Raw genomic sequence first — 13,925 nt, forward strand, 5'->3', positions numbered from 1 at the left:
TACAGTATGCTGACTTCACTTAATAATACTCTATTGAGCGTTTGAAAATGCCAAGAGAATAAATCTTAAAAATTCTCATCACAGCAACAACAAAAGTTTGTAATTATATGTGGCAACAGATGTTAACTAGACTTATTGTGGTGATCATTTCACAGCATATAGAAATATTAAATCATTATGGTGTACACCTGAAACTAATATAATGCTATATGTATATATTATACCTCCATTAAAAAATAATGGCAAGGGAAAGGATTTTAATCAGGCCTTTTTGGAAGAATCACCCTAGCTATGGGGCGAATGATAACTTGAAGCAGGAGGCCGATAAATTGACTGTAGCTATAACCCAGCCAAAGATGCTGATGATCTGGCCTAAATCAGTGGGAAGGGTCATGGTGACCACAGCTGGGGTGGTGGAAGGATCCGAAGGTGGTTGGGTGAATGGAAATGAGGACCGTGAACGTGTTTTAAAATTCTTGTTATCCTTTGCTTTTAGAATATCTTTTTAACATTTTATAACATTAATGTACCTTTGAAAAACAGTAAGAAAATGAATACCCAGGATCATGCTACCCAATTTATGAACTAGATTATCCGTGACTAGGAAGCTGGTTGTCTGTTCTGTTCCATTGCATCTGTGCCCTTCCCTATTAAAAATAAATAAAGCTATTTGGAATCTTTAACTTATCACTCAGAATTTTGTTTTATAACACTTATCCCTGTTGGTACCCGTGATGGTGATCTATTCACTTTTATAGTTATATATTCCATGGTATTAATATGTCATTCATTCACTTACCAAATATTTATTGGGTGCCCATGATGTCACGGGCACTTTTTTAGGTACTGGAGTAGGATGGTAAAAAAATAGTCTGACACAACAAAACACCAAATTCTGCCTTCCTGAAGCTTATATTCTCACAATCATGTTTTCTTCACTCAGTCTTATGGACATTTGTTTCAAGATTTTTCCTCTGACAAAAGCGCCTTGTGCGTGTCTCCTAAGTCAAATGTACACAAGTTTCTCTAATATTCCCAAAAGTGGAATTGCTGAATGTGAGTCAGACAAATGTTCAAATTTGAAAGATAATGCCAATTTTTTTCCAGTGTGTCCATGTACACGACCAGCACAACGCTGGAACTCTTACAGGTTCCCATTATTTCATGGTCGCTACGATCCTGATTTTGTCGGACTTCTTCATTTCTGCAGACCTACTCGCTATCTAATTTGGTATCTTATTGGGAACTCCATTTGTCTTTCACCAGTTATCAGCGAAGTTGAATCTATTTTCATATTCTTTTTGGCTTCTGTGTTTCTTCTTCTGTCTTTCCTCTTCTGTGAAATTCCTGTTCATGTCTTTTTGTCATTTTTCTATTGAGTAATTCTTTTTCTTTTTATTCTAGACCATAGGTCTCCATTGATTATATGTAACAGACATAATACATGTGATATATAACCCCCTTATAAAATTATCTTACTACTTTAAAAAATACATATCAAGATTCTTAGTGGCTTTCTACTTAAACAATCTTACCACCTATAAATAAAAGAGTTTTGCTTATTACTTTTTATACCTTTTTACTTTATTCCTTTTTACTTATTCTTTATACCTTTTTACTTATTTCTGCTGTGTTATTGCTCTAGCTAGTTTCTCTAGGTATATATATCTTCCCCAGATTTTGGATTCTCTTCATTTACTTCATTATTTTATTTAGTTAACATCTATTCTCAATCTAAGGTGTCAAACTAATCAGTCTTTTATTGTTAGTTTCTGGGTATATTATCTTGTTTAAGAAGCCCTTTCCTACCAAATTTTGTAGTCATTTTTCATGCATTTTTCTCTTAAATATCTTAAAGCTTTATCTTTTTTTACATCAAAGTCTTTATTCTATTTGGAATTGGTATCTGTGTATGATGTACAATGGGAATCCAATTTTGTGAGGAGCTTTCCCCTTTATAGATAATTTCAAGCACTGTGTGTTGAATAGTCCTTCCTTTTGGCAATTTCTTGCAAAGCCACCTCTTTTCTAGTTTCTACATAACCAGGGAGTTGTTTTCTGGGCTCTCTTCTTCTAATCCTCAATTTGTCAAAACCCTCACTAATGTCACGGTGTCTTAATTATCATCATCTCTTATAGAAATCTTGCTATCTATAGGACAAGTCTTACTTTTTCTTCTTCACAAGTATTTTGACTATTAGGAGACTTTTGTTCTTTAAGTAAATTTAGACTCAGTATGTCTAGATCTGTAATCAATCAACACGTTAATATGTTTATTGGATTTACATTGAATTATGAATTATAGCACATTTCCAATTTGTGAAAAGTTTTAAAATTTATTTTATTATTGACCTCAAATAATTGATTCAATTATTGTCAGAAAGCATATTCTGTATGATACTGATTCTTTAAAATTGGTTGGAACTTGTTCATGGAATAGTACATGGACAATTTGTACAAATTATCTGCGTGTTCTCTAGAAAAATGTGTGTTTTCTAACCGATCAGGCATCAAGTTTACTAAGTACTATTCAATCAGACTTTTCTCCATCCTCTTTATTTTTACCTTCTGAACTCTTTGGAGATAGAGTTACCTTCTTATCACTTCCTTATATCTTTTAACCTCTTCTTTTATATCATCTACCTTTTTATTTCTCTGTGTTGCATCCTGGGGAGTATCTTCAGATCAGTTTGCCAGTTTATTAAATCTGTCTTCATCTTTTTTGGTCTACTATTTAACGTATCCATTGAAGTAGTCATTGCAAAAAATGTATTTTTCATTTCTAAAATTTAAATTTTACACTTTATTAAATCTGCCAGGACATTTTTATTGTCTGTATTACTAATTTTTAAACTTTATCTTTCATTCCTTAAAATATTTCATATATGATTTTTTGTCTGTCTTCTATTGGATGATCACAATATCTAAAGATTTTCATAGTTTAAATACATGCTCATTGTTTTTGCTAACTTTGTCAGAGTGTGCTTCTTCTTTTTGTGTTTCTGTTTGTGTCCTTTAATTAGAATTGCATTTTTATTCGATTTTATTCCATGGGAATCCCTAGGACCTAAATAGATGGTACTTTCTACGAAAGAATGTTTGATGATGAGAACCTGAGAGTTTTAGGGGATATCATATGTCCCTATTTAATATGTGAGGAGAGGTTAAGATTTATCTCCCCCATCTACTGCTGGCACAAGACTTAATCTCCTTGGAGAAATATTTATTTTTGACATGTTTTGCCCTATAGGCAAATTCTACTCTTTTACTTTGTCTAATGTATATTACTCCTACTCCATTGCACACAGCTTTTGCTTTATTTTGTTTTGGGGGAGAGACAATAGAAAGGTACTCTTGGAGATTTTCTTTGTGTCCTGCAAATCCTAGTAATGCTTTAAAATTCGTATTTTATCCAGAATCTCCTTGTTTTATAGAAGGAAGACCATTTAGAGTCCATAGTCTGCCTTTAGTGGTCTGAGCAAAACAATTCCAGGATGTTACCTTAAATATCAGGGTGTTTACTAATAGTATTCTTTTACAATAGAAACACAGGAGGAGAATAATATGTGGCAAGTTCCATTTCAGTCTTATTGAGTTGGAGATGTCTGTGATATCCACATGCATATGTTAAGTCAGTAGATGGATATTTGGGTCAGAAATCCAAGAGAGACATATGTAATGTTGGTATGGATTTATGTAAATTAATATAAAGATGTGAATTGAAATCATGGGTGTGGTGGAAATTGCTAGTGAGAATGCATATAGCTAAGAGATTAGTCAAGAAAGATCCATAAGAACTACCAACACACCACAGGGAGACAGAAGTAAAAGGAAATAAGGGAGTTGTTAGAAACCTATCAGAAGACTGGTGAGGAAAAATGTCACAGAACCCTGGGAAGTGGACAGGTGTGCCCCTTGCTATGAGATATCAAGAATATAGACAATTTCATGCATAAGAAGATATTAGGACCACCAGCACGAGAAGTTTCCAGTAAGTTGTATTGAGTAAAAACAAGATTTTTACAAGTGGGGAAAGTGGGAGTCTGTGAAGACCAGGACAGACCAATCTCTCTGGAAAGATGACTGAATGGAAGGGAAAGTGGGGAAATGTCAGGGTGTGTTGTAGAGAAGGAGGACTGAATTTTTAAAGTAAGATTGGACATGCTTGAGTGTGTTGAAGCTCTAATGGGAACAAGGCAGTGGAAAACTCAAGATTGTAAACATTGAAGAGAAAGGATTGTATTAAATGAGCAAGTTCACAATGCCTGAGAAAAGTGGGCTGAGTTGGGCCACAGTAAAGGTTGAGAGAATAGCTATAAATACTGAGCCTCTTCCATTATAACAGAAAGGAAGAAGGGTAGGTCAGTACAGATTCAAGCAAGAATGCTGATTTGTAAAGAAATGTAGAGAATTCTCACTTATGATTCTTATCAAAGAAATAAAAGGTGAGCCCATGGAGTAAGATTGGGACAGGCATTATAGTTTTTGGTAGAGTGGAGTGGGTTTGAAATTGATACAGAGGACAATGGGAGAAGAGACCAGCAGAGTAGGACAGAGTTGCCAGGCAGCACGGAAGGCCTACTGAGGTGGTGGGAGAAGAGACCAGCAGAGTAGGACAGAGTTGCCAGGCAGCACGGAAGGCCTACTGAGGTGGTGGGAGGTAAATTTATGGAGCTCCCGGTCAGAGGCTGTGTGATCGTTCTCCAGCTGCTCATGGCTTTGTTGCAGGCAAGGAAAAGGCAGGTTTTTTACTCCATTTAGTATTGGGGGTTTTCTGAAAGGATGCTGTGGGAAAACAGATAAAACGGGGCAAGAGAAGTGAAGAAATTGAAAAGAGAGGTTGAAGTGATGGAAAAATAGGAGACTGGACTTTGTGCATAGTCAAAGGAGAAGCAGAATCTGAGTGAGCACATACATGGAGAGATTGGAAAGAGGACAACTGGATCTATGATCTCAAAACACAAACATCTCCAACTGCAGATGAGGGCCAGACTGTGGGGGCAAGAACTGATGTGGAGCTAGCAAGGAGATCATTAGGTCACTGGGGCTGAGAAGATGTGGGAACCAACAGTTGAAGATTGAATGACCCCCAGGATATTGGGAATTGCAGTGGAGAAGAAATCTGTATCTCACCCTTTGTAAAAGAGGAAGCCATCGCAGGAACTCTTGCTGAACTAGTAATAAGTGCCTTGTATTTCATTAATGACAAGAGAAGTTTAAGAAAGGAATTTATTTAATAACAATTTTCTAAAGTGGGGTGAGTACCACCCATGTGCAGACTGATTATCTTCTACCTGAGACCCTACCAGAGGGATGATGTCCTTTGGAGAACAAAGAGGTTGAGAGAGAAACACCAGCTTCTAAACCATAAAAGTTTGGGTGGTGGAAATTGTTGCTGGTGAATGTTGTAGGATTTATTTTTGTGGGCTATAAATAAAAATAAAATATATATCTTTTCCTGGTGTCTTCAGTCTAGCTCTGCTAGGGAGAAATAGGCTAAGTGATTACATGAGGGCCATCCAATCTTTCGTTTGGGTGATTTTGAATATTTTGTAATAGAAAACAAAAAAATTAAATACTCATTCAATGTGTGGTAGATTAGTTTTGAAACAATAAGGGAATATGGAGCACTTTACCAAATTTTTAGAACTTGGCATTATTGGTTTGAAGCACCTTCTTCACATACCCAAGCATGTTTTAATTCTTATCTGTATGAACATGTTTTTCTTCTTGTATGAACTTCTTCCTCATGACATCATGTCTTTTATATAGAGATTGATATAAGATTTAGGGCAAGATAAATAGTAGTATGAAAGATTAAGAACAGAAATGATGAAATCCAAATATCTGAAGATGGAAATGCTTTGTTACATCCAATTTTTTCTCATCTTTTATATACTTTGTAAATTATTAAAATCTATAAATTTTGTTCTCTATAAAAAATAACGTATTCCTCATCTTGATATGAAAGCCCTTAATGCTTCACAGCCCAACTTCTTTGATGTAATTTTTTAAATACATGTGTGATCACTCTTAAATTGTTTTCCTATTTGTTTCTCTTATTAGTCAAAAGAGAAGATGTGTGAGAACACAGAGCCAATGGAAAGTTCTTCTCAAACCACCACAACTATACAAGCAACAACCACAAAATTCAGGGTCTTAACAACCACCAGAAGAGCAGCGACATCCCAGCTGCCCACCAGTCTGCCCACAGAAGGTGCTCTAGATATTTTTGCTTTTTTCTGAAGGAGGGGAAAGTCACTGTATTGACATGTACTGGAGTAGCTCTCTAGAGAGAAAGTTATCTTTTGGCAAACTGGATTTCTAAAGGACTTCTAAAGGGGAAAAGACAAAATTATTACAGAAGAAAAAGATGTGCTGGGATTCTTGTAACGTATGGCACCTTTTCTTAAGACTTAGATTTCATTAGTGATCTTGGCTACTTTCCTCAATAGAAAAGAAATACAGACTTCCTTTTATATCGGTAAATTTTGCCGTAACTGAATTCAACATTTCAGTCACAGGAGAGAAAGGCAAAATGCATATAAAATGTCCAGTGATTTCAGCTTCTGAAAATAGATAATTCTATTTAAATGCCATTCTAATATTTACCTGAATACAGTCAGTAAAATATGTTGGTCTATAATCTGTAGAGGGACACTGTGTATGTCACAGAAATTGTCTTTGAAAAACATTTCCTCTGTCAGGGAAGACAAAACTACAAGAGAATATTGATGCAGGGGACAACTCATTGAGGGAAGAAGGTATATTAGCCAAAATATAACCACTTATTCTAAATGACACCACTAGGGAGAAATGTGAGACCAGTTGGCCAAGAGTAGGCTCTGATGGAGAAAAAATAGTCTTACTTATTTATGGTCATAAACCTGGCTTTCGTTTGAATAATAAATTAAACTTGAAACTTTTACTTTTAATTGAAATTTAATTGGATATTAAAAGTTAACTAAAGTTATAAAATGAGATGAGGAAGCTGCTAAATCATTTTATTGCTTTTGAAACCAGTGCTGCATTTTAATACATATTATTTTGGATTGTTATATAGCCTGTGAAGTATTTTTGAGGTTTGAATCCTCTGAGAAAGCATTAGGAGACAATGACTGGTCATCATATTTATGCCCCACTAAAATTTTTTTTGTTACAATAACTTTGAATTTCTCTTCCAGATGATACGAAGATAGCACTACATCTAAAAGATAATGGAGGTAGGAGTTGATACTTTTCTTTTATAAATATTTTCAGATGCTAATTCATTTCATTCATTTATATATGAGAAAGGATTTGTGGGCTTCTAATACACAGTGAGATTATATTTCACTCCCTGTTGGTATTTAACATGGGGAGAATTCAATGGGTGGTTTGAAAATTGAAATGGTTTCAATGGTAGAATGAAATTCTAACCCTCATATTTGCCGATAAAACTATAGTATACCAATGACCAGTTATAACGTGAAAACTTATCCACACACCTTGCTCTCCTTTTTCGTGTACTGTTCCTTGGTTTAATTGTGTATTGAGTATCTACACAGAGCAGGTATTGGGTTCAAATGTTTTCTTTTTTTTTTTTTCTCTAAGTTGACTACTCAACATTCTTTATAAATAAAATTAAGAATTAGACCAATATGGAAATATATTTTATAGGCCCTTCTGTCTCTTATGTCAAGCAGGGGACAAAAATTAAACATGCAAAAAAGAACTTTTAAGTAGTTGCATACTTCAGGTTTTTCTAAGACAATTTTTAGAGAAACCTATATTGATACTTAAAAATTTGAGGAAGAAAAGTTTTACCAAAATAAGATTGTGAAAGATATTGCCTAAAATTTTTGAAGACAGTTCTTTTTCTATTAAACTATATTAGCTCAGATGTGCTTCTCTATCATAGCTTGCTGGATCTTGATAAAAGAGATTTTTTTATCAGCAACTGTTTATTCAACTCAGGAAGTGGCGGTGGGGGGGGGGGGACGGTGGGGCCTCTTCTTAGCAGCCTCTTTCATGTAAATGTGGCCCTACTGTGACATTGATCTAGACACAGTTTTACTTTTGCAGCCCCAGCTGATTTTGTAAGTCAAAATCCAATGTATACATTCTTAGGGATTTTTTTTTTTAAGTAATTGTAGAGATTAGTTTCTAAATTAATCCAGGTTAAGTAACAAAAATACATCTATGTTTTCTTAGGTCACTGTATGATAAGATACATACTGTATGCATCTTCAATTTCATATCAATCCATTTGAAAGATAAGCTGCTTAGCCTCTTCATATATATCATTATTACATCAATTCTCCATTGTCTTGTGTCTGTATAATAGTGTTTTCATTCATTCATTTCTTACTTATCATAGTATTAATGCTATAAGTGGATAGCTTTACAGATGACCATTTGCCTGTATATACTTGCTAGAAATCAGTTAAAATCTCAGCACTTGAAGGGCCTTTAGCAATCCCCCAGTTGAGAATTTCTCAGAACAGGACGCTGTTTAGTTTCATGTGAACATAAGTCCTAAATTTGGTGTTATGTTATTTTGAGGGAGGGAAGTGGGAGATAAATGAGTTGGAGGAGGAGTCGCCAAGAGGCTTCTGTTGTATTTGTTACATTTCATTATTCATTTGGGTAGTAGTTTCATGTGTGTTTATTATATTATTTCTATGCTGTCTCTTTTCTTTTTAATATTCTAATTATTTAGAATAAATATTCTGTAGTGCTAACAGAAAAAAAAATCCTGTGGTCAAATAGGTATGAGATACTCTGGGTGAAAGAAAATGAAAGAGGTTTCTTTGCTAGAGAGCTGTTCAAAGCTTTTAATGTTCATTCATTTATTCATTCATTAATTCCTGCTGGATGCCTGCTAATTGGAGGGCATTGTCACAGGCTTGGATCCATGATAAGTGAATGAGATTTAGCTAAATTCCCTGCTTTCGGGGAGCATGCATTCTAAAGAAATTTCAAGATGGCAATAAAGATTTAGTATCTGGCATTTCTCCATTATTTGGTCATAAAACCTTTTTATAAGTTGCATCTCATGGACTTAATGCTTTGCAAAATACACTTTGGGAAGTAGTTCCCTAGAATCTTACCAATTATCCTAAGGAAAATCTTTAGTTTTATTCAATGCATCAAGGGATCATAAAACTTTGAAGATTTTCTTAAAGCAGCGCATTAGAATACCTTACGATATTGAGAAACCAAGTGGAGTAAATTCCTGATGTAAATATAAGGTTTTTTTTTTTCTTTTCTGTCATACTGGAGAAGTTGACTGATGGATTTTCAGATGATATTTAGATCATTAATATGCAGCCATGAATCCATCAGGACTCCAAAATATCACAATGAGACTTTAATTGTGTCTATATACTGGAATTCTTTACATGTCTAGGATTGTTTGTAGGGCACTTTTTCTTAAAGTACAGTTGGAGCAGACCATCCTGGCCAGTATTCAGATAAATGTTCCTTCAAAGCAGTGCTTAAGGGAAATTACACATTACTTTTTATAGCACCTTCATCAAGATAGCATACTTGTCATTGTTTTTATCTTACCGAATTTGAAGATGCAGGAAAGATTGCCATTTTAAATCTAACTTGATCAGTTGATTAAACATATTGAGAATAGAATTCAGAATTGTCCAGCCCCTCCACATCCAGGTTAACATTTTTGCAAAATGGAGGTGATAATGAAAAAGGATGCCTAATTTAAGTGTTTTCTCACATTCGTTAATTTTTTTAATGCAAGCTCATAAATGTTTGTAAATTGCTATATATTGTTGCAAAGAAATTTAGCTCATTTTATTTCTTGATTTGATTTAATTGGCTGGTTTTAAAAAGCATTTGAATTTAGAGATCTGTAGTTTTTGATGAAAAAGGGTGACATTTTTCAAAACAGTCAATATGTAGCTAGAAGCCAGTGATGCTGGCTTTAGATATTGGATTACTTTGGCTGAGTCTTTCTGGGACATTTCTGTGGGTTAAAATAGTTGATTTTCTAGTGGAATCCACAGCTGACATGATTATACATTCGCTTTCCAGGAGATTTTCCTTCATCTTTGATATGAAAGTATAAAATACTTCTGAGCAGTTGGACACCAAAGGCACACAACAGGGTTTCTCATTCACAGGACCCAAACTGAGTTACAGTCTGCTAAATCACTCTTGATGAATCTTCAATTGTGAATTGAGTTTCCTGCTACATTTAGAGTAAGACTAGGTAGAGCTTCTGGAAGTTTCAAGATAGTTTTGGGTTTAGGAAAGTTTTATTAGCCTTATGGGCTGAGTGGAAATTCTAAGACCTAAGAATAATTTGGCGAAAAGAACATGTAAACAAACCTAAACAAAGAAAATGGTATCTAATGAGCATAGGCCTCCTCAGTAAGGTGTATAACATTGATTGACCATTGTAAGTGATAGAATACAAACACTCAGAAGAGCGAGTATAAACATGACCTTTTATCTCCAACTATACAACGATCTCCAAATAGTTGGGAGGAGGAGGAGAAGAAAAAGAAGAGGAAAAAGAAATATTTGTTGAGTGTTTACTATGTTCCTGGCCCCATTCTACATGCTGTCATTTATTACTTCGTATAATTCACACAACACCCCTGTGAGTTGTTCCTATTATTATCTTCATTTTTTAGCTGAGAAAACAAAAGTACAGAAGGGTTATATGGCCAGTACGTGGCAGACCGGGGGTATGAGTCTTTTGGGCCTTAATACAGCCTCTCAGTATGGCTGTTCTCTTACAGTCAAACTTCGAACAGGAAATGCCAGTCTAAAGTATTCCGCTTACTTCTACCGTATTGTTTTCCCTTTTCTCTAACAACTGATGATACTTGTAAGTATTTGGAAGTGGAATTTATTTTCTTTTCCCATGTAATTATGCAGTAGTTTCCATCTTATCCTTTCTATGAAAATCACAGCACATCGATTGTCCTGTGTCATTGAGGAGTGTCTGAATCACTGGCACGCATTCTCCAAACTACAGGGCTACGCTGTGTTTATGTTCAAAATCTAATTTAAAATCTTTTCAGCCTTCTTGGTTTCTCCAGAAATTCAGGTTTAATTCACCATCAAGGGGTTTCTAGGATGTATTTTTTAAATGTATGTATTTCTGTGGATGGTGGTTATAAGCATTTAAAATCACATCTTTGGGTTTTCAAATCCTGGCAAAAGCTTATTAGAGGAGTGCATTTCAAAGGAATGACCTAGCTATATATTAGAGTAGGTACAACTATTAAATGCCTTCTTTGGCATTTGACTAGGTTGCTTCCAAATGACACTCACCACCTAAATAGAAATGTAAATGTCTTCAAGATGCGAACTGGATAAAATTATATCCGGCGCTGAAAAGAGGTTTGCGAGTTGAATCAATGGCAGGGTCTCTTCATTAAGAAGGAAAGCCTTCAACCAGATTCAGCTCAGTTTGGCAGATTGAATCTTGCCATTCTGCTACACTGCAGATGTTAAAATTATTGTAAGCTCTAAAATCCTGTGATTTGATTTTATTATTTAAAATGTGCTGACTGAGGGGCGCCTGGGTGACTCAGCCAGTTAAGCATCCCACTCTTGGTTTTGGCTCAGGCCATGATACGGTAGCTTCCTGGGTTTGAGCCCTGCATCAGTCTCTGCACTGGCAAGGTGGAGCCGGTTTGGGATTCTCTCTCTCTCTCTCTCTCTCTCTCTTTCTCTCTCTCGCCCTCTCGCCCTCTCTCTCTGCCCCTCCCCCGCTCTCACTATCTCTTTCAAAATATCCAAACAAACTTTAGAAAATAAATAAATAAAAATAAAATTTGTTGACTGAGATTTCTCCAAGTACCAAAACTGCACTTGTTCTTGGCTCCTCTAAATGTTCTTCTTTTTGATAGAGTGTCTTTTTAAAAACATATTTGAATATAAGTGCTTAGCTGCTAATAGCTTTTAAAGTAACAGCACTCCAGAGAGCACTGATGTGTTACACAGGTGGTACCGTGCTTCTCATTTCTTCTTATTGCCGGGCATTTTACTAAACCTGGATCCTGAAAGGCTGCATCCTTGAGTCAGAAAGGTGGTGTCACCCATCAGAGATGCTGAAATAGCCACATTAAGCGGTTTGCAGAACATGATCAACATGATCAAGTTCATTCTGAGGTACAAATCTGCCAAGCGGTTGATTTCACAAAGCTAAGACAGATACACTTTGAATGAACTACTGTGGAATGGCTGGTCTAAATTCTGATTTGGTCGTGTTAGTTTCTTATTTCTGAACATACCCCAAGACTTTTCAGCCAAAGATAAAGTGTTACAACATTATTCTGACTTTTCCACTAGAATACTTCTAAGGTTATATTTTTATTATCTAGTCTCTAGTGACAGATCAAGTGTCTAGTGTTTCATTTATCATTCAGTCGAATTGTTTTTTGACTTTAATACATAAATCATCAAAGTAACATATCTTTCATTTCTCTCCCCACCTTCCCTTGCTATTTTTTTCACCTACTTCTTTCACATAGATCACAGTCTCATAAGCAAAGGGAAACTGTTATTTCCTCTTGACGGGCTATTGAATATCTATCACTTTCTGTCTCTACAACTGTAAAGTATCTTGACATTTGGTTTTATCTTTTGCTTCGTTTGGCTACTTTCCATGGTAGCACTAACTCTATTCTAAGTATATGTATGCCATAATAGTGAACATTTCTTATACTTCAGAATGTTATTTTGCATATCCCCTAGAATTAAGAATTGCTTTCGTAAAATTTTATCCAGAGTAGTGGTTCTCAACTTCTTCTGTACCTTGGAATTATCTGATTATTCTCATCTGATTTTATTATTCCAGCTTATAAAACCCCAGTGGTCACACTGTTCTTCACACCAATTAAATCTGAACCTCTGGAGCTGATTCAGGCATCAATATTTTTTTAAAGAGACTCTTAAATACTGAGAACAAACTGAGGGTTGATGGGGGGTGGGGGAGAGGGGGAAAGTGGGTGATGGGCATTGAGGAGGACACTTGTTGGGATGAGCACTGGGTGTTGTATGGAAACCAATTTGACAGTAAATTATGGGGTTGTGGGGAACAATGGGAAAGGAGTGAACCTGAGGCCAGGAAAACTACTTAGGAGATTGTACTAGTAATCCATAAAAGAAATGCTGAGAAGCCAAAGTAGTGGCCGACGGTAGGAATAAAGAAGAGAAAATGGGCATGAGAAACACTTTGAATGAAGTAAAGCTACATAACTAATACCCGATTGGATGTGTGACTTATGTGATACAAAGTGACTAAGATGTCTCCCAGGACTTGAGCTTAGTTATCTGGGTGGGTGACGGTGCTGTTTAATGGGGGATACCAGAAGAGGACGGGTTGTGGGGGAGGCAATGAATTGAATTTGAACTTATTGATTTTGACATATCTGTGGGACATCCAAATGAAGATATATAATGGGCATTCTTCCCTGCAAATCTGAAATTCACTTGAGTAGTACAAGCAAAAGATATAAATTTAGGCATCATCATCATCATAGAAATGACAGTTGAAGTTATGAAAGTGAATGAGATCACAGAAGGATGCTATAAAAATGAAAAGGGCACAGTACAGAAAGGAGAACACAAGGTTTTGTGAAGAAAACTGCAAAGACAGATAAAGAGATAGCAAGAAAACCAATAGAATTTGCTATCATAAAACCAAAGAGAAGGAAATTTCAAGGAGGAAGTAGTGAATTATGGTGATGCTCTAGACAGGCCAAATTAAAAAAAAGAAGAAGAAGAAGACGAAAAAAGAAAAAGAAAAAAGAACAGAAAGGTGACCATTAGTTTAAGTAATATGTTAACATTGGTTGAGCAGTTCTACAGTCCACAGTTACACACTCCCCAGATAGATTTTGAGAAGACTATGAATTAAGAAATTGAAGTCAACAAGGACAAGCTACTTATCAAGAAGTTTT

The 13,925-nt window shown here is 35.5% G+C and overlaps 1 protein-coding gene across 1 annotated transcript in view; it reads left to right on the forward strand.

Annotated features, from left to right (window-relative positions):
- Positions 1-13,925, forward strand: part of PLXDC2 (plexin domain containing 2) — a 446,547-nt gene that overhangs the window by 378,464 nt on the left and 54,158 nt on the right. The window contains exons 11-12 of the mRNA XM_049624674.1: positions 6,067-6,217; positions 7,185-7,223. Of these exons, the coding sequence (XP_049480631.1) occupies positions 6,067-6,217; positions 7,185-7,223 (190 nt within the window). The remainder of the gene's footprint in view (positions 1-6,066; positions 6,218-7,184; positions 7,224-13,925) is intronic.

This window comes from Panthera uncia, chromosome B4 (genome assembly GCF_023721935.1).
Source record: "Panthera uncia isolate 11264 chromosome B4, Puncia_PCG_1.0, whole genome shotgun sequence".
In the NCBI taxonomy this organism is placed as follows: Eukaryota; Metazoa; Chordata; class Mammalia; order Carnivora; family Felidae; genus Panthera; species Panthera uncia.